We start from the raw sequence: 21,391 nt of genomic DNA, 5'->3' as shown, positions 1-21,391 counted from the left end.
TTCGAGATTTAGCTTTTATAAGAACTCGGCAAGTGCCTTCATCTCCGGAAAAAGCTCCTCAGGAACTTGGTCAATTTTGCTTTGCTCGCCACGTTTTAAGATGTTTAGAGAATGGAATTTTCTCTGTTATCTTTGCGCAGGGAATAAAGTGCATTGAGTTTTAAGAGTGCATTGTTGTTGCAAATTTTTGAATGCATTATTTGCAAGTTTTAAGAGTGATTGCGCATGCAAATGAATATAAGTATTCAGTTATCATATTTTTATATCGTTATGAGAATTTTTTATATTTCGATTCGCATAAGTATAATAATGAATATAAATGATACATAACTTAACAGGTAATCTTGTACGTGATACATAAAACTTGATTTTTAAGTCATAAATCTTATCTTATAAAATTATATTCTCTTTTCTGCAGACAGCTTGCGAAAAAAAATTATTTTGATTCTCAAAATCCACGCTGTCTTCCTTGTTTATGATGAACAAGTTTTTATCTTTCATAAAAAGTCTGGCAGCGATATCTTTGTTATCGCAGAGCTTTTTTTGGATCATTTTACGACACAGAACGTACTTTTTTCCGATTTCCAACCACGGCTTGAATTTGTGACATGAACAATTTGTAGAACATGGATATAGAACCTTTTCATCCAGTATTGCATATGATTCCCAATTTTCCTATTCGAGATCATATTAGAAATTCCTATTGCGTACAAGTATTTTACGTTTGCCTAGAACATCTTCCCGTATAACGAAAATTTAACGCTAATGTACATTACTATGTGCGGAGGTAAGGAGAAACTAGCTAGGCAGACGTAAATATTTCGGTACCCTTAAGCTACAAGTACGCGAGGATAGTGTAACGAAAATAGGTGCCATGACAATTATTCATTGTAAGCATTGCGTATATTCCGTAAAATATATGTTTAACAAAATGACGTGCTTGCTAATAAGAAGCAATCACAAATGCAGTTTGTTGAGAATAAATCTTACATTTTTACTCTAAAATGATCTCATGATGACTTTCACGATACGGTAACAAAGATAATACTATAGCGGAGACGTTCAAGAAGCAAGAACATTTCTTACAAAAATCGTGGAATATAATAGAACATTTGGAAGAAAAAACAATTAGTGAAATCTGTGAAATAATAGCTTTTAACTTTTAGTTAACGAGGCGGGACGATATAAATGAACCGGTTGATTCCGCCTCGCTCTTCACGATGACGATTGATCGATGGGCGATCAATCGTTCTTGTTGGTGAAGTACGTATCTACGGCGAATACCAGAGCTGCCAAGATCGCGAAAGAACCGGCCGCTACCGTTTGATCGCTGTATTCCTGCAGATACGCGTGAATCAGGTTACTCGAGAAATTGTCCCAGTCGCGAATCAGAATCAGGCCGGCGGTGCAACACAGAATCGCTCCCATTGTCGAAAAAATGAGAGCCTGCAAAAAGAAGGAAATGAAAAATAGAAAGACGGAAATTTTTAATTTATGTAATTAAATTTTTAGTGGAATTGCTTTTTTTTTTTTAAGAAACGCGAAAAATATATAGCAAAATAATAACGCACGTAACCCTTGTCCGATTTTTGGTCGGTTTTTTAAACTCTCCGTGAAACACAATTGACAAAAATCAAAGAGAATTCTTTTCAAGTTTTCTCGTTTTTCTTTTATAACACGATCGTTTTTATATTAGCAATTATAGAACGCATTTTTTGTGCTTCGCGCTAATTAATTACTTTTATTTGCGACAGGGTATAATGTTTCGTGTTTTAACTCACCGTTTTTTTAGGCAATCTTTCGCCCAAGAAGTGACTCATAATAAGAATCGCGTTTATAAGAATATAACCGCATACTGCCACATGAAATATCGCTATGTGGTGTATGTCAGTCGGCCGCATCTGATTCTGTTGAAATGGGCCCGCGACTAATCCCGCTGCAATGACGCAGAGAACCTGTAACGTTTAACTGTTATTTCTTTTTATAAAATAAGAGCTTCACAGAAAAATTCAAAGCAAAGAATGAAGAAATTCAAAGAAAAAAAATCTCTAAACACGCTATTAGCTATTAGGTTGTACCGCAACGTAAAAAAAGACTTTGTTCCGTTGATCTCAAAAGTGTTGGACCGTTCAAACAATATTTTGAAATATGAGAATTATTTATTATTAAATCAAACGTAATAATTATTGAAAGTCAACTATTTATTTTGTAGGTAAATGTACCAATGCCGGGACTCTTAACTACTCTTAAGACCTATATCTGGACATTATCTTTATCATTTTAGTTTTTAATTAAATATAACGCGAATTAAAATCGAAGATAAAAATATAATACAAGAAAAATATTTTTATCTTTGATTCTTTGATTTTAATTCGCGTTACAACTTATTTAAGGACTGAAATGATAAAAATGTCCAGGCATTGGTACATTTACCTTAAAGATACAACGGTAATTGTAATTCTCTGAGAATTATGTTGAAAAAATGAAAAAAATATTCAATTTGCGTATCTAATGTATTACTATCTAATAAATTTTTAAGTGAGACACTGATAATTGAGATTATAACAACGAGCAGTTTTACCAGTTCGATAATTTTGCAAAAGAACGGCGCTTCCTTAAGATATCCCTTCAGTCTCGTGAATAGACTGGGTGCAGAGCTGGTCTCCTCAGCCATTTTCAAATTACACTTCGCACACTCTCTCAATTTAGACGCGCAAGTTTATAATCACGGTGAGAAAAATATTCGCCGAGACATTCGAAGTGTGACGACGTTTGTTTCCAACTACGCTGAGAAACGCTCCACCCAGCTATTGACCTGTCAGTGGCTAGTGTGACACTGACTAACATTAAACCGACTATATAAGTCCCCACTTCCTCGCTAAATGCATTTAATGCGTCATGGCAATATGGTTCTTGGTACTCAACCTTGGCGGTGGATCTGAGAAGATTTGTACTCCATATCTCTGAAGATGGTCCTTAACCGCGGACACGAGTCTCACGTTAAAAACGATCTTCCCAATTCCCTACGCTCAATAACGGTTTTAATTAATACTAAGTACGTGGATAACAGTTTATTAATTTAACGAATATATAATAAACTTATGTTACGTAGCGAGTTATTTTTATTCGCGCGCCAATCAAATATTTAGCAATTGTTATATTACAATCTATTCTGGTGAGCTCGAACAAGGATTCTCGTGAAATTTTACTACGATATGGCATTAGGGATGTAAAGGAGAGCGATAAATCTGAAGATAGCCTAATCCGACCGAGAATTACGATCTTTGTAGAAGTACCTGCCGTTGGAAATTCGGTTGGAGGAGCAAACTTTGTCGCGCGACGTTCTGCGCGACACCGAGTTTCACGGCGGTGCGGTGGTGCAAAAGATAAAGGGTAATTATTGGCCAGAGTGGCGAATGGAGAAATGCGGCGAATAATTTTGCATCTCATTGCATCGCGCTCAAATTGTTGCAGGCGACTCCTCGTTAAATATTGAGTGCTATAGAGATATTGAATCGCTCTTTGAGATCATAGTGCTTGAATTCGACGAGAAATGCTGATGGAAGAAGAAAGAAAACTGTTTATTTATTGTCAATTCCAAGCTTTCCTCTTGAAATTTTATTTAGACTATCATTCTCTCTGGAATTTAAAAATTCAAGTTGTTGACGTGTATTGTCTTATTTGATCGAAATTATTTTCAATCGAGATTGCACACACAGGAATTTCCTATTTCTTTATTTTACGGTTATTCATTTGCCATCCTTGCGAGAAAACGACATGATTTTCTGCAACAACAGAGAAAAAAATAATTAAATTATCTCAGGGCTTCCAATTAACTTTATGGAAAAGTATACGGGTCACGGGTCTGTAAACGTCGATTGATTCTAACAGAGAAAAGTCGGCACTCGTTCTAGAACCATGGAAAATGCATTCTTACAATTGTAAAAGCATATTATCCGTATCTCTTCCCGGATGGGAACCACGCACGAAAATACACCCGGCAGTACTTGCGCTATCCGCCCACGTTCATTCCATTGCTACGCTCGGCCGCTCGCTTAATTCATCATAACTCCCTCCGAGTTGACTCTCTCGCCGCTGCCTCGCCCTCTTGTCCTTCCCCTCGTCACTTTTCTCCTTCTTTCCCACCGTTAACGAATTCCTTACTTGCTTCCATCGCTCGCCATCTCTCTCTCTTTCCCCGCTCTTCGGCTTCATTTTCGACATGTCTCGCGAGTTTCATTAGGTCGGCGCTGTCAAGAGACATCACTCCGCAGAAAATCCAATACGTCGAGCGAATTTTTATCGAAATCGCTTCGCAATGGGGAATTTTTTCACTAAGAATTTTTTCTTTATTTTGATTGCGATAAACATCGGAAATATATCGGATTGTAAGCAAGAATGAAACAACTCACTGATACTAAATAATTAATTTTAAATTGTTTTCGGTAATAGAAAATAAGTCTGACCTAAAATTATTATGGATAAAAAAAAGTTTAGTATCAAAAACCTTTGATGTTTTTAATAATTAATTAAATTTATATTTTTGTAGAATTGAGATAAAGAATTAAAAAAGACGACCTTTTTCTGTAAATCTCTATTAAATTCTCTATACAATTTGAATTTTTATCGCGTGGCTTTGTTACATGTAATTTTTACAAAGGCACTTGTGCGTCAAGAGCGCTACTGCAATTCACGTCAATAAAAATCGAACTTGTCGCCGCAATGTGTTACCTTCCCTTCATAAACTGCTTTAATTAAACATCCATGTAAGCTTTATTGTCGTGCAATGCATGTCCGCGTTTTGTAGTTTAATAATGATAACGGTGATAACGTCGGCGAATTTGACAATCGTCGACAGTGCCCATTAAACGAGCGCGAATCGTATTGCCAGCGACGCGCTATATACGGTAAAGCCGATCTCTGAAAAGCGGGTGAAATCTCCCCGCCCGCTAATTAGAGCTTTCACTCCACTTACGGCCGGTCAACCTATATATTTCCGCGGCAGAATCGATGAGCGGCCGCAATTTTCTCTGTCAAATCTCTCGTTCCTTCGGAGCAGGTCGATAAGTCACACGTGACGCGGAATTCAATGCAGTGCGAGCGTGACCTCAAACGTAATCGGGGTAAGAATCGGGATGCTCGAAAATATATTCCCGCGATGTGTAGAGCCGCATTGCGCCCGGAATATGCTGCGTATTTACTTATAAGGAAAATAAGCACGACTTCTCCGTCGCAGCTAGTATTCTAAAGACATCCCACATTGTCAAGCGTTTCAAAATGTCAGTTTCACTCATGTGAAAAGCACGTACGTTGAAAAAAACTTGGATGTTTCATTATATGTATATTTTCAATAGCGGATAGAGAGGAAGAGGTCAAAAGCGGATAATAGATACATACACTCGTTGTCAATCTTAATCTGCATTAACTCTAGAAGGAGAGAGTGAATGAATGAATGTTTTTTTGAATGAAGAACACACACGGTAAAGTAATTTTGACTTTAGCATTTTATACGAGAGTAGATACAATGGAAATAAAATTTAAACTGAATCTCTCGCGGATGAGATTCAACGAAGAGACAAACCATAATGCGACAAATATAATTTATATCCTTCGTGCTTATATGGCATAACAAAAAACCGGTTGCGCTGGTTTGACATCTGTGGCATAGCGACTACCTTGCGCTTGTCGCGAGATGTAAAGGGAGCATAAAGAGATTAGAAAAGTCCGCGGCAATTAACTTGTACAACATTTGAAAGACGAATATCATTCTTGTCATCCGGCTAATTATCCATGTCAGCTCCGATTTCTAAGAAGAGCCGGTTTCGCTCAATGGCGTCTACTGCTCCTGCTCATATTTTCGTTTTGTACGACCGATTTAAAATCGGATGCATCGGCGAACGCATCCGATATCCTTATCCATTCGTGTTATCTTCGCTTTCATTCCGATCGAGCGCGATTCTATTTGCGCGGCGATCTAGATCGTTGTCATTACGCTCGCGTTAACATAATGTGCGATTACGAGTGTGATTTATAGAATGGACTGTCAATGATATTTGCCTTTGTCGTCCACCACGTTGATAAAACCGGCTGGCTGACGTTCCCGTTTCACTGTCGGTGATGGCGATTTGTATTTTCGCGATACACTGTGCTACGCACAATTACCCTTCATCTCCAATAGGATAATGTCAATAGAATAAAGTGTTTACTTTTACTCTTGCGTACGTATATGTACACATATACCACCATTACGGTAGAGGAGATAATGGACGCGATAATCAATCCGTATTTCGATGTCGGAGATTAGCGCCGTAACATATAATTTTCTCCGGAGAAACTATAATAATATTTCAAAAGTTTATAATCGTCCCACTTATCGTACTTATTAATAATTTGTTATCGTAATGATACTCTAATATCAAAGGTTTATATTATACACACTGTAGTAGAACCGTGTTCGTTTCGTAGAAGCATATATGTTTATTTATTGAATGACGGCGTGTGTTTCACCGATGGACTTTGTTTTAGTAGTGGATAGTAATACTACTTTTCAAAATTTATGCGAGTTTCATAAAGAAATCTGTAACTCTGATAACAAGTTAATTCATATAAAATTAACTAATGTATTTTTTAATAGTAGCGAAATATCAAAGATTTTAGGGAAAATTAAATATTTCTGTTGCATATGCTAGATGCTTAATTACGAAATTGATATTTCACTTGTATTATATTTGCGAAAGAGGTTCAGCATTTTTCATTTGAATACGTGATAGCACAAACTTATAAAAGAGATTAAATTCTTGAAGAATGATTATAAATGCATATCTATAAATAATAATGAATAGTTATCAATCTATAATTATCAATCTATAAAATAATCAAAACGATATATTATAGATAAAAGAAACATGTATATTTTCTTCTTTTTTTGCTATGTAGGAAAATTTATATTCTTACGCTCTTCTCTTCTCTCTCATTCTTTCTCACTCTCTCTTTACCAGATATCAGTTATCGATTGATCTGAACTGCAGATACAGCGTGCGTGGTGGATGCAGATGCAGTCGCGCATTCTGTCTCGACAGAGCAACGACTTAAATCTTAATCGCGCGTTTCTCGACGGCAAAATGTCTCGCGAAGAGCGTTTCACGTGCAAGTTTACGATGCCCGTGTAACCCAGGGAAGAACATGCCTTAATCTTCTAGATTCCATGGGTGTGCGTGGGTCCCTGATTTCATTATCCAATGTCGACACAAGTTTTCACTCTATCGACCTTGCTGACCACGCCGCAGGAACGTGTAATGTGCCGACATCCATCAGGATTAAATCGCGCGATTGGCGCTATATAAACTGAGTCGTTTAATAGAATGACGATGCGACGTGTGTAGAGATTATCGAAAACCAAAATTAACATACGATTTAATGCATTATACAATAAATGCATAACCAGCGCACGAGTAACAAAAGTCCAACTGAATTCCGCGACGAGAATAAGCCGCGTCGCTTTACGCGGGGTTAATTAACGCTCTAATTACATCTGCAGTTAAACGTAACACAATTAATATTCACATTTTGGACATTGTTACAAGTTTGTTTTCCGTTATATTTCATTTCATAATTTCTCGCGCAATATTGTGCCACTTTATTTATTATCGCGTACGAATTTTCAACGCGATTGAAATGCCTGTTCTTCGTTAACCAGTTAATAGCCGTTAAACGATTTGATTCCATCTGATAGGAGCGATACTCAGAATTGTTTCCATAATACGCAACGTTCTCGATTACATCGTCGTGCAAATTTCTGTCGCCGTTCAAATCCCGGCAAAACTCTGACTTTCATGTTGAGAATGGCCCGTGGCAAAACCGCATCTACAACGCATCCAGAGGTGCATCCGATTTTTGAGATGCGCGTGGACAAAGTTATATGTACGTATATATCACATCGAAACTTTCCGACGACAACGAGACGCGGAGATGGCCCCGATGGGTAAATGCGCATGTACATATGTTGTCGAATCAAAGAAACAAGTCACGAATGTGGAATTTCAAAAAGAGAATGCGCGTCAACGAGTATGTCGATATTATTTTGAAGACTTTCTCAAGTATTGTATTCGCCGTCTGGTATATTTCACACAATATGTACTCTCAGTGTCGTAAAGATATAAAAGTAACATAAAAACATAATGTTAGATATCGTGGAAGCGACGTATATGTTTCTTATCATTTATAGTATTAAATTTTTATATTATTATATATAGTTTATTATTTGACCCAATTTTAATAATAGGAAGATGTTTTTAACCAAAGAAATGTATAATAAATGTAGCACGTACTTTTTGAAAAGCGTTTCAGTTATGTGTGAGATGTTCTTGCAGTATGAGCTTTCATTTTGCAATCACGGACCATTGAAATTATATATGATCGAGTAAGTGTCGGTTGATCAGTTAAATCTACTAGGCGCAAATACCCATATTTATTTTCCGTCGCGGCGTGACGTGATCGGTCATGTTTGCATCAAGCTGCACTTGCTGGTAGTTAGCGTCCTTCCACTCGCGGATTCCGATTCAAGTGGGTCATCGAGCAAACGAGAACGGTTTGCATAATAATAGAGTTGATTATTCTGACAATGTTAAGATTTCATTGCCATGAGATATCATTTGCCCGGCATGATTAATCATTAATGTTGAACGTAGCGTAAATTGGATAACTCTTGATTAAACAAGTTGAGTATTGGACAAAATTTAGTTGACAGCTTATAAAATTAATATATTATGTTAAGCTAATGAAATTAATATTTATATTGATATTGATATTAATATTTATAAATTAATATTTATATTAAGTTATATTAAACTAATATGAAGTTAATATGTTAACGTATATTCAACACATACCGTAACTGCAGTCAATTGCTACAATTGAATTGGTTAAACTGTTGTAATGCTAATGTTGATTAGTCAGTGTGCTACATATATTACGAAGATGCGTTAAAGTAATTTCAATTTTAACTAAATTATTTTTGAATCGCCAAAATATATATTGGTTTTCTTTATGAAATGAAAAAATAACATCCGGTCCAATGTGGGAATATGAATATAGCCAATCAGGTATTTGATAAGTAAAATGTGATGAACGGCCTGATTCTCTGCAGCCTGGAAACAGCAGTCGTTATCAAAAAATCACGATTTATTCTCATTTATATTAAAATATATTACGAGAATAAGTACAGAGGGTATTTTTGTTTGAAAATTCGTTTATTATTCGTTTTATTAATTTTCTTGGATATAGAGTGATCACTTTTTATACGCACATACCTTGGAACATCGATTTTGACAAGAGTTTGTTAGTAATTCTGAAATTATGACGATTTTTTTTAGCTTATCGAATGTCTTTTTTTTTGTAAATATAACGTTCACTTTCTTATTAAATTTCGCGTCAGAATGTTGTGATATACTCGCGCGAACATATCACGACATTATTTAATAACGTGGCGCGAAATAATAACGATCCGCGGAATGTGCAATAACGCCACCAGGATTTGTAACATCTCGCGATGTGTCGTGGCCCAATTTCGCCCCGAGGTCAAGCGTCGTGTCTCGATGAGGAAGAATTTCTGCAAGCATTTAAAGCACGTAGACGGTCGCTTGAAGACGGGACAAAAAATACGTTGATTGTTTTACTTTTCTCACGAATTACCTCAGAAATAATAGCACATTTTCTACTAACGGCAAACATCATGAACGAGCGAAAAACTAGTTAAAAACATTTCGAATATCTTGAGACTTTTGAAAGTGTTGAACACCCCAAGAGATTTTTTCTTTCAGAAATTTGTTAAATACCTGTACATCAAAAATTTTTTAATATAATATTATCTGTACAGAAAATGAAGATTGGATTGAAATAATAATGCAGCCTAACAGGGGAAAAAAATATTTTGAAACTATTCAAGACTCAACAATTTTTTGGTTAATAATATTTGTAACAAATCGAGATTTTCGTCGATATATGAAATGATTTCAAATGTCTCAAGTCCATCACCGCTTGTTGGTTCACAGATGTTAATCGGAACGATCATATGACTGTGCATACTTCTGAAGCATCCTGCATAGTATGCTTATTTGCACTTGCGTATAACAGGTTTTCCTCTAATACTACTGCTAAGTGCTTGTGTTATTTAATGAAACCCCACAGGGCTGTATTAGTTTTATTGAAGATCGGATGAAGCCATTCGTGCCGTTAAGAAGGATGTTTTCAGACATATCGATCGAGATATACAGTATTAACCGCGACGTCTAGTCGTATCCGTTGCAACCCGTCGAAGCTTATGATCTACGGTGCCGACGTTTATCATTCGAAGGAAAACCGCTTAGCGCCAGATGTGCTGTCGATGCGTCCTTATACAATAAATTACACGGCACGTGGCTACATTTTCTTTGCGTGATGTTTTATGGCTCCTGCTGTCGAATCGCTGCCGAGAATTGTTATTGGACGATATTTCTTCGCTTTACTCCGTTAATCTAGCAATGAAGACATACTCGCGTAATACGTCAGTGTTAATTATATTATCGCTTAACGTGATGTGACGTGTCTTCTCGTGGTAAACACTTTCAAAGGTTCGCCAATTAGTTTACGCGTGTCGTACGATTTAACAATCCTCAATAATGCATCGCACGAGACGGAATAGCGATTACGTGTAAACATATCGGTTTCGCAACAAGTCACGTTTCCGTTCCGAGCATTCGTCGCGTGCTTGCACATGCTGCACATGCATTTCAACGACTTCGTCGCGGCGAACGCGCCGTCTAATCGCGCAGGACAGATCGATCGATCTTACGGAGGTGACAAAGGCACGTGGAAGCCGATACCCACATAATTCGATAGCCGGACACGCCTTGGAAACGTGCCTAAAGTTTAGACTCTTAAACCGTGAAGAATTCCGCGGCGACGATTGTCGAGTTTTCGCGTGGGCTGCGGCCGAATAAGAGAACAGGAAGAGAAAAGGCCGTGCTGGTCGCGTGAGAGACCCGTGTTTCTTTTTCCTCTCCGCCTAAGAGCGAGATCCAGCACTAATCAGAATAGGTTTACGACAGGCACGTCTGTCGCGTGCGCGATCTATAAATCTATTCTATAACATAAAAGTAATCGTCCCCCAACTGAAACCGCGCCGACGACGGCACGGGTTTAGAGCCGTATCGCGTATCTATTAGAATGTTTCTTTCATTTTTTTATTTTTAAATAATGTGCCACAAACGTAGGCGGTTGTTGCGACGTAGGCGCGGTTGCGAGCACGCGGAACGAAACGCCGCAGCGAAAATTCGTCCCTTTACGTCGACACTTTTCACGTCAACGACTGTACCTGAAGCTATCAATTTGGATTTATCCGCGATCCGATCTCGTTATCGCGTGCGGGATATTCCTTTGGAAAGTATTCGCCGTACTGGACATAATAATAGGATAGAAAATCTAATGTCGATAATCATAGATAAATCCCTCCTTCTATTTACATACCTCCCGTACCAGAAAGTTTCGAGATTATGATGCGCTCCGATTTCTATAACGCATTATGTTGCGTGTGGGCTATATGAATTTCCGTACCAGTTTTCACTGGCGGTTGAAAAGTCCAAGACACATTTCAGCTCGGCAAAACGGTCGATACACAATCGATTTCGAGTACGCGTTCCGTTATTGCGATATCAGTCGGTCGAGGAGAAATCGCGCGCTTTTGTACTAGAGCGAAAAGAAAAGTACTAACGTCCTACAGCTACCAATTTGTCGCATTAATTTCCGTCATTGAACGTCAATTTGTGCGGTCTGGCAAGCGCATATAAACGTGGAACGATTTCTTTGAGCAGACAAGATATTTATCACCGCTTAATTCTCGACGGGCTGAGATAGGGCCACAATCAGTTCTCATCCTTCTCTCCGGCGTCCGCCTTATTCATTATAATCATCGATCATACGACTTTCATTGATGAATAATAGCTATTAATGATTTCTCGGTTGTTAGCTGGGTTTAACTAGTACATAAAGAACTTTTAATCAAATTTACCTGTGAGGTTCTTACAGGTTTGGTGAATTAGTGAACGCGAGTACTCTTTTTCGATGTATAGTAATCTTAACATAGGTACATGTTAAGATAATGATTAGACAATAATATCGATATCGCAACCCTTCATTCCTAATTCTAATCGAAATATTAACGAATACTAATTAATTCTGCTGGCTAGAGTTTATTCTAAAACCATATCGTTATTTTATTATATGTTGCCAGAGCAGAATCGATTGATTATGTAGGAAATACGATGTATCAAACATCATTACTTTATTGACGGGATAAGAGAAGGGATAAGAGAGAAAGAGATCTTTGGATGTTAATCTCTCAAAATTAAATTAATAAAACAAGAAGGACAATCAATGGCTGCGTTCAGCAGAACGTTTATTTTCCAACTGTTGGAAGTTTTCTGAGCTCAGATTGGATTATTCTTTTAGATCTACACGGAAAAAAATTTAGCTAAATTTAGTCGTAAAATAGGGATAACTAATTTTTTTGCAGCAAGAGCTATATTTTTTGCAGCGAGAGCTAAAGTTTAGCAATAGTAGCAAAACCTTTTGTTCTCGCTGCAAAAAATGTTAGTTATCCATATATTACGACTTATTTTAGCTATAGTAGCTAATCTTTTTTTTCCGTGTAGAGGAATAGTCCAATCTGAGCTCAGAAAACTTCCAACAGTTGCAAAATAAATGTTCTGCTGAACGTGGCTATTGTTTTAATATGTCATAAACATGTTTTTATTGCGCATGCAGCAAATGATTGATGTTCGAGGCTAAACTGTAGAAGAATAAAATGCCTCCTCAAAGAATGATAGATGGAAAGGCGCAAATGACTTTTATCCGATTATGCGCTCCTTATTGCAACGACCGCGGAACGAGGGTGTAACGTTAGAAAGGATCCATGGCCAAGAGCACTCTTTACATTTTTACGCGACTTACGAGAAAAGGCTACTTAGAAAGCCGTTAAGTCGATAGAATTTCCAAGCTACTTTCGTGCGTAGTCACTTCGTGATTTCGCTGTCACTCGAGATTTATCGATCGCCTAAGTACACGCAATGGAGGATGTGCGCGCTAATATGAACAGGAACATTATTTAGTGCCACCACAAAGAGCCATCGATATCCGATTGAGAAAGCGCGCTCCTCGAGAGCTCTCCGACTGCGTTCAATTACGCACAATCCAATTGTCCGATTACACGTATGTATATGGGATACATAAATCTCGCGTCGGTTTACAGCGTGATGTATGCCATTTTTCGGAGAGAGACTCTGTCTTTGGGAAACTTGATGATTGTTGAAATACTCGATTATCATCCTAATCATACGTTTCCTTGTGATTTAAATTTGTATCTTTGTTAAGTAATTAAAGTCTCTCTCTTAAATTTTCTATATTGTATAAATAATATATTTTAAATTTATAGAGTATATAACATTGTCGAATTTTAAGATAATGTTGGATTTTGCGTGGAAAGATAAAATGTCTCTTTATTGCTTTCGCGATCGACTTTTACGACGAAATGTGAGGAAAGAGAGGAGCTAATGACTTTTCGATCGAACGTGCATCGCTTACTTAATTATTGGCATTAAATTGTATTGCGCTGCTCACGCGTAAAGTGATTACTTATTAAAAGTCTAATGACCAATGTGCAATTTGTGTTTCTGTTTAACGATTTGTGATGACGTAACTACTGTAAATAATCTCTTTATCTTTAATTCATTCTAATGTAATTTTTTGTAAAAATCTAAACTGTTTATCCAATAATTTGATATAAATATAAATAATTCGAGGGATATGACGAGATATACAACTTACAGCGCAGTTTATAACTGTCTAATTGCATGAACAATTCATTTTCAATTTGTTTTCTCTTTCGCTCTTCAAGTATTTAATCTTACTTCTTATATCTTACCTCTTAATATCTTGCTCGTTCCGTATTTTCCTGTTTATCAAGTCGAATCTTTGACTTTAATGACTTAATTTTTCCACGCTTATATCTCCAGCATTTATAATTCGCGTTAATTACGTTAGATGACAATTGAAGCTCTTAATGCGTAAGCTCCGTGTAATTGACTGTCGCACTTGACGTTTCCCTCGCATAATTGATGGTATTATTCTGAAGGTAACGTGTACACAGTTCATAATAATGTTATATTTAATGATAACTTGTTTATAACGAGCAAGAGACATCTGGAGAGGAAAAACTGGCCCGGATTTTGTTTCAAGAGTCGTTCTAGTTTTCTACGATTGACAGGTTTATGGGAATCCAGATTTATACGTACCGCCTTCGTTTTCTAACGAATAAATTTCTCTGGTTAATTATCGCGTTTTCACCATTGACTGCTATCTATCGGTTTGCCGGTAAATCTACCGATTCTTCCCACGAGTGACAGACATAAAGTGTTAATAGCATACTTTTTTGTCTTATTGCGTTTATTAGCTGCTTTTGCGTTTATTACCGCGTGAGAAGTCGAGGAATACATTACATACATATTTGTAAGAATAATAACCTTAAACATTACAATTTATTTACGTTCCTATTTTGGTTTTTCCTATTTTCCATATTTTTCCACGTCATCTTTTACGATTGAATCAAATGGATTAACGATCGAATGAACATAATGCTTATATTGTTATTGGAATTTCTATTTTCAATTCTTTGTGCGCGTTAAGCGCTTTCATCTCACACACTTTAATACCTTTATCCGTGTGTTTCGCATCATAATAGTGCTGTATCATGTGCGCGCATAATCGAGTTATTGCGTAACAATGCGAATGGTGAATGACTTCTAAATCACGAAGCGTTATTAATAGCCCATTGAAGAAACGGGAAATGCGTCGTCAACGCATTTCGCCTGCCTACGTTAAATGATTGTAGCCTATGAATGAAACCTGCGTGCGAATGCCAGCGGCTTACGAACGTATCGCGTGCATCGATGCGAAAAATACTACGTTATGGGCGTTGACAGTAACATGCTAGTGCACTAGACTCACTAGACTGCGTTGCTAGACTCACTAGACTGCACTAGACAATTATCGTCGTATCCAGAATAAGAAAGGGATAATTATTTTTTTCGTTAAATTAATATGAAACTCGGTTGTATCGTAGTTTTTTAATCATCTATAGCAACATCGGCCTATATAGCGAATGGTCGATAAATAATTTGTTGTTATTTCTCTGCAAACGAGCGATTATTTTAGTTCTTGACAAGAAATAGGGCCGATGTTTCAAGACTGGGTCAGTGTGATATATATTTTTGTCTTTCTTGTGCATGCATACTTTTCATTTTTTACTGCTGGCCAGTTAGTCATGTTGTTCATCGATTTTAGGTCCATTCGGGGATTCAGATGACTCTATTTCATCGAAACCGATCGCCGTCGTATTAGTTTAGCCGGATTCTCTCGATTGCATTCGAGATCGGTGTTCGCAAGCTGCAGTCTTGCGAACGGACAGCAGTCGGCAGGATTGCGGTTTCTCAACGGCAATCGTTCTCGCGCAAACCGACTCGTTCATTGATCGACGTTCGCCAGACCGTGAAACGATCTCGACGGAGCTTTTACCATTCGCGGTGACATCGGTCTTCGGTCTTCGTCTGAGGGTCCGTTCACAATGCGCCATTCGTTCCGATTAAATGCACACGCGATAAGCCGGTCGTTCGAAGCCAATTGTCGTAATCGAGATATAATCATCTTTTTTTTAACGGAAGCAGCGAGTGGAATTCGATTTTCCCATCGCACGGTGCGTAAGCATAATGCACTCTCTGCAAATATCTGTGTTGCTCGTGTGTACGAGTTTAAATGCCGAATTTTGACTTCTCAATCTTTCATTTATCGTGACATAATATTGGTATTATGAAAATTTTGGCACGGAACAAAAACGCACTAATATTTGATACTCGTAATCATATATATCAAATATAAAATATTGGTATTTTAAAAGTTTTTTAGCATTGCGGTTTTATAACAATATATAAGATGTATGCACGATACCGATATATAATTGTTAGCGGAATTATTTCGATATTTCGTTTTTAGTAGAGCGATTTTACGTTTTTAGGCAAATGAAAAAAGAAATGAAGAAATAAATAATATATCTATCTGTGAGATTATATTCCAGTCGGTTAGAATATATATATATCAAGATATATGAATACTAAATTAATTTTCTAATTACAGAAATATTTATTAATTTTTTTCATACACTAGTTTAAATACACTATTAATTTTTAAATACACTAGTTTTGTGAATCTTTAACAACAACTATCTTAATCGTAATTGGTCAAGCTCAATTTATATTAGATTAAGGAGATTTGTACTAGATTTTCCGGCACACGACGTGCGTTAGTACTTTCTATTTATGTAGTTATAGGAGAATCATTAGCTGAGCCGGTAACGGCAACTCGTTAACACTTCTCGCGGTTTTACACGTCAAGTTCGACTCCCAAGTGTGACACCAGTAATTGCGGCCAAGATGCCAATACTTCATAAGAAGATTTATATTATTGCGATATATAAAAGAAAAATTTGTTAGCAAACTCCGTTTCGTGAGCGATAAATCTTTCAACGTCCAGTATAAATGATGAATCTTCGGACGAAGCTAACGTTATATTATGAAAGGTAGTTTTCCAAAGATTATATTAGATTAAACAAGGATAAAGACTTGGAATCACAGTACCTACTCGACTCTGATAGCGATCGAATTCCGCGCGACATGGTATAGCAGAGAGATGCGTTTGGTTCATGCGTATGGTGCCCTCGAACTAATTCCGAATATTGAATATGCATAGCAGCCCTAATAGCACATTCTAAGCATACAGGCATCAATAATAAACGTCACGTGCCTCGTAACTCTTAATTGAACCCCGGGATAAATGACATGATTAACGCATAAAGCAATATTCTTGATAGAAACGAGAGTATGGTGTCAATCAAATGCCATTTCATCTAACTACTCGGTTGTATTATCACTTCTGTCTGCCGCATATTATTACTGCTGTTACTAGAGAGATCGCAAATGATTGACTGGCTTTGTTCGTATCATTATTTACTCCGAAATTATCGCGATAGAGAATTTATTCGAATTATGGAGTAGGTTCTCTTTTCGCTTGGCACGTAGTAATTGCATTTGTGCAATTGTGCGGTTTTATTTCTATTGATGTTTTTTAGACTTCGGTATTTAGAACGCGGAAAAAATTATCCCATGATAAGAATTTGCATGCCGATAATTGAGGAACGATAAATAGGCGCATTTGTCACGATTCTAAGGTTTATTTTGATTTTCTAAAAGATATAACCCAGCTACTCTCCGATAGTTCCGCGATCTCTTCAGCGATAGAAAACAACAAACAAATTTGTGATGTAACACGTTTGACGTGTGACATGTCCCCATCATAGAACTATCGATAAAATAATCGCGCTTTTTGCGTCATAAACTCACGCCAAAGTGTGAAATATGATAAATAAGTCGGAGAAAGGAATCGCGACGATTAGACAGACCGAAGAAACGGTGAAATAGTGATTGGTAAAGTGTGTGTGCACCTCAGTTTAAAATCATGGTCAAGAGCACCGTCAAGAACAGCAACGGCGGATGTACTCTGCATTGGACTGTTAATCCCGCCGGGCAACACAGACATCTTCTTCAGGCGGCCGCCTTCTATCTGGCTGTATTAGCGGTCTTTTGGTGCATTCCCGCATGCATCTATCATCGGTGAGAAAGCGTTACCGAGCAAGGACATTAACGAGAAACCAAAACGAGCATCTTTTATGACCCTGACACATATGTTTCTTCGCTCGCTTCGCGAACGAGGATAAATTCTTTTACATTTGTTAGAAGGCCGTCGTGGGATTAAAATTTTTACAAATCTGCTATTCGTATTCGATTGAATGAGAATTTATGGGCTTGGACGGTGGTATTTATGGACTTAAAAAAATTATTAGAAGCTAAATTAAAGTATTTTTTAGTTCTGGAAGATTAGCAGAAAAATTATGTACAATGATTTATATATATAAGTATATGATAAATCTCTTTTTAGTGCAGGGACCACTTTATTAATTTTTTTTAAACTCACATGTTTTATGTATTTCCGGGTGAGGTCCCTTCTAAAGATTTACGAAACGTGTTCATAGGTATGTGTACGATACATTCTAAAAACTGCTCTTGTTAGTATAAAATTGATTATTGCGGTTGCACAGTTTTTACATTTACGGGTTATGCACACTATGTTCCTCAGTTACATGCTACAACTATATTGTTTCAATGTTTATTCAATTCTCATCATCATGCGTCATATTTTCAATAAAAAATTCTATGCATCTGAAAATGACAGCGTTTGCTTCGTTTTGATATTCTGAAGTGCCACATCTGTTATTCGCTATTGTGCGTATCATAAACGTATAATACTTTATCGTCGTCCCCGACATTCTTTGATATGAGTTTTATAATATTTATTGTCGCTACGTAACATATATGTCTTTGAAATTTAATTACTGTCTAATTAACATAGACATCTGTCAAAAGATAAAGAATAATCCATTTTGAAAGGTTTCATAGTAAATGAAACAAGATGAAATATGCGGTATAAGGTATATATTATAAATTATTCATTATATTATAATATTATGTACGCTTGTCTGTGTTCGCAGGATTTCCGAGACCGGCCAGGCGGTGGTGTTGACTCTGGTGGACACCGCAGCGGCTGGATTGCAGAATTTAGCCGAGCCGAAGATCGATCACGAGCTCCCGTCGCGATCATCCATCAAGAATTCTTCGTTGCTGGGCGGCAATCAGGCCAGACAATCCGACCACCTGAAGGAGACTGTGCCGACGACGCAGATCCCGCCGCCGCCGATCGTTGACGAGACGACGGAGCGGCCGAATGACACCGATGTCCTCGGGGATGGCGAGGAGGTGCCTCTGCTGAAGAAGATTACTGCTGAGGAGCCGCCGGAAGTTGTAGTGATCGTCAGAGCGGAGCAGAAAATCAACACGGACGAATTGGAGCTAAGAGTCGAGGAGGAGGAGACTGGTCAGGCTCAGGTACCCGAGGAATTGTCGTCGAAGATCGATGACACGTTCACCACGGCACCAGAATTGAACGACACGGCGGCTAGAGCACGATTGGTCGGCGATACCAGGGACGAGACTGCAGCAGTGATCCTGAATGGACTCGTCACTTCAGGTCCTACCGAGCCGCACGAGGACATACCGTCCTTTAGCGAATGGGCACAGAAGCGTTTGGAGGAGGCTGAAAAGAAAAAAAGTGAGTGTTATCGCTAATTCTAATTAATTGATTTTTTTTGTAACGAAAATAAAACGTAGAACCTACTAAATTCAATAATGCTATTATTCAGGAAATCTTATTTATAAGCTATTTCGTTGCTTTACTTTGCAGCTCATCCGAACGCTTCCGTGCAGACCCCGGGTGGTCCAGGACGAGGTGTAAGCGGCATGAAAATTCGTAATAAGAATTACGCTTCTCCCGACTGTGGCGCCAAGATTGTGGCAGCCAACCCCGAAGCGAGTAGCGCCAAGAACGTCTTGGTGTCCACGCGAGACGAATACATGCTGAACGCCTGCACGTCGCGCGTCTGGTTCGTCGTCGAGCTGTGCGAAGCGATACAAGCAAAAAAGATCGAGCTGGCGAATTTTGAGCTCTTCAGCTCGTCGCCAAAAGACTTTTCCGTCTACGTGAGCGATCGCTTTCCTACCAAGGATTGGAGCCCAGTCGGTCAGTTCACCGCCAAGGACGTGAAAGACGTTCAGAGTTTTGCTCTACATCCTCACTTCTTCGGCAAGTTTATCAAAGTCGAACTCCTATCGCACTATGGTTCGGAACACTTTTGTCCTGTCTCGTTGTTTCGTGCTTACGGCACCAGCGAGTTCGAAGTGCTAGAAACCGAGACGGAAAATGAGACTTCAGAAGAGAAGAATACCGACGAAGACGATGATGAAGATAGCGATGAGGAGGAGCTGTTAGATAGCGACAGCGGTGATTCACCGAGTAATCTTTTCGGTAGTGCACGCGACGCCGTGCTAAATGTAGTAAAGAAAGCTGCGGCGATTTTGGTCAAGTCCAGCGGTCTCACCGGAAACAACATCACGCAGATCCAGCAAAGCATCGATCACGGTAACATATTGGATAATTCGTACGCGAGCTGCACGACGCCGAGATACACGATCCTCTGCGGCAACTGCACCGATCAGAAGTTCGCCAGTGTTTTCCAACTGGTCAGTTGCAAGAATCGACAGTTGGATGATTTGCTCAAGATCGATCTGGTGAACAGAACTTTGAGACGAGGAAAGCTGTGCGATCTTCATGGCGTGGAGATTGAGTCATTTTGGCGGGGACGAGAGGAGGACAAAACGAAGCACGATTACACGACGCACTTCAATTTGGCGGAGGATTTTCAGGCAACTTTTTTAACATCATTCTTCAAACCTGAATATATCGTGGCGTTGTGCAATGTTTTGGCAACGAAGGAACGCAAGGTGGTAATGAATACGAGTTATGAAATTTCCGTAAATAAATCTAAGGATGCTGCCAGTGAAGACATTCTATCCACTAAGGATATCAATAATAACGTCGAGGTCACTTTTCATCGTCAAACATCCTCCACTGTGGATCCATGTATTCTCGACTCGAGTTCTTCCGCTTGCAAGTCTGCCGCGTCCTTCAAGGAGGTCCGACAGCATCCATTGGCTCAGGATGTCAGCAAAGAGAGCGAGAACATCAGCATCGCGACTATAGAGACTTCTGCCAGTTTTCCGGAGAGCTTGGCGTCGCAAATCAAGCCTACGAAGACACTCAGCAAAGAGGACTTGAAGAAAGACTCGTCCGCACCAATTTTAGAACCCAGTAAGGAATTCACAGAGGAGACATTGCAATCGCAAGTGTTGACGACCATTCCACCGCCATCTAATCCGACACCGACGTTGAAAATCGCTGAAGGGTTGCCGGTTTTAGGGACTCCTACCGAGACATTACCAATAAGCAGCATTCCGCTAGTAAACGTTGACAGTCAAGAAAGTAGCGAGACTCTTGTGCCTAATACAGAAAGTGCCGAGACTGTTGCGCAAGTTAAAACGGACAAGTCGGAAAATGGTGAACAAGACGGAAGACAGGCGAAAGAGCTGAGCGAGCAAGAGGCTCGATTGTCGTCTCAAGATCACCTCTCGTTGGATTCATTACTGTCCGATTTAAAAGATTTGGAGGTCGACACGGCTAATATACAGAATGGAGCGCCTAGCTCTTCGCCGACGACTCAGCCCACAGCAAATATCGTCCCTCAGAAAGAGTCTGTTTTTCTTCGATTGTCCAACAGGATCAAGGTAAGAAAGAATAGTCTTCG

At 38.6% G+C, this 21,391-nt stretch overlaps 2 protein-coding genes across 4 annotated transcripts in view; one reads left to right on the top strand and one right to left on the bottom strand.

The window, feature by feature from the left end:
* The window catches only part of LOC139772522 (SUN domain-containing ossification factor), a 39,067-nt gene that overhangs the window by 11,355 nt on the left and 6,321 nt on the right, over positions 1 to 21,391 (top strand). For 2 of the 3 annotated variants that reach the window (XM_071706254.1, XM_071706253.1), the window contains exons 2-4: positions 17,331 to 17,750; positions 18,686 to 19,302; positions 19,435 to 21,371. In XM_071706254.1, coding sequence (XP_071562355.1) covers positions 17,596 to 17,750; positions 18,686 to 19,302; positions 19,435 to 21,371 — 2,709 coding nt within the window. In that variant the 5' untranslated portion in view covers positions 17,331 to 17,595. The remainder of the gene's footprint in view (positions 1 to 17,330; positions 17,751 to 18,685; positions 19,303 to 19,434; positions 21,372 to 21,391) is intronic. The other variant, XM_071706251.1, reaches the window with a different exon arrangement.
* Positions 245 to 2,845, bottom strand: LOC139772527 (uncharacterized). Its single transcript, XM_071706273.1, has 3 exons — positions 2,582 to 2,845; positions 1,782 to 1,955; positions 245 to 1,446 (listed from the first exon to the last, which is right to left on the bottom strand). The coding sequence occupies exons 1-3, from the start codon at positions 2,672 to 2,674 to the stop codon at positions 1,243 to 1,245; spliced, it is 471 nt and encodes a 156-aa protein (XP_071562374.1). The 5' UTR covers positions 2,675 to 2,845; the 3' UTR covers positions 245 to 1,242.

The sequence above is a fragment of the Temnothorax nylanderi genome, unplaced genomic scaffold (genome assembly GCF_030848795.1).
Source record: "Temnothorax nylanderi isolate EJ_2023f unplaced genomic scaffold, tnyl_v1.0 TNYL_tig0051_pilon, whole genome shotgun sequence".
Lineage (NCBI taxonomy): Eukaryota > Metazoa > Arthropoda > Insecta > Hymenoptera > Formicidae > Temnothorax > Temnothorax nylanderi.
The sequence above is the reverse complement of the archived record's forward strand: the minus strand, read 5'-3'. Positions and strand labels throughout refer to the sequence as shown.

Excerpts from the sequence above, each read along its gene's own strand:
- LOC139772527 (XM_071706273.1), bottom strand. The coding sequence starts at position 2,674 with ATGGCTGAGGAGACCAGCTCTGCACCCAGTCTATTCACGAGACTGAAG. Across the intron at positions 1,956-2,581 it reads TTTGCAAAATTATCGAACTG|GTTCTCTGCGTCATTGCAGC; the intron begins GTAAAACTGCTC and ends TAAACGTTACAG. Across the intron at positions 1,447-1,781 it reads AAAGATTGCCTAAAAAAACG|GCTCTCATTTTTTCGACAAT; the intron begins GTGAGTTAAAAC and ends TTCTTTTTGCAG.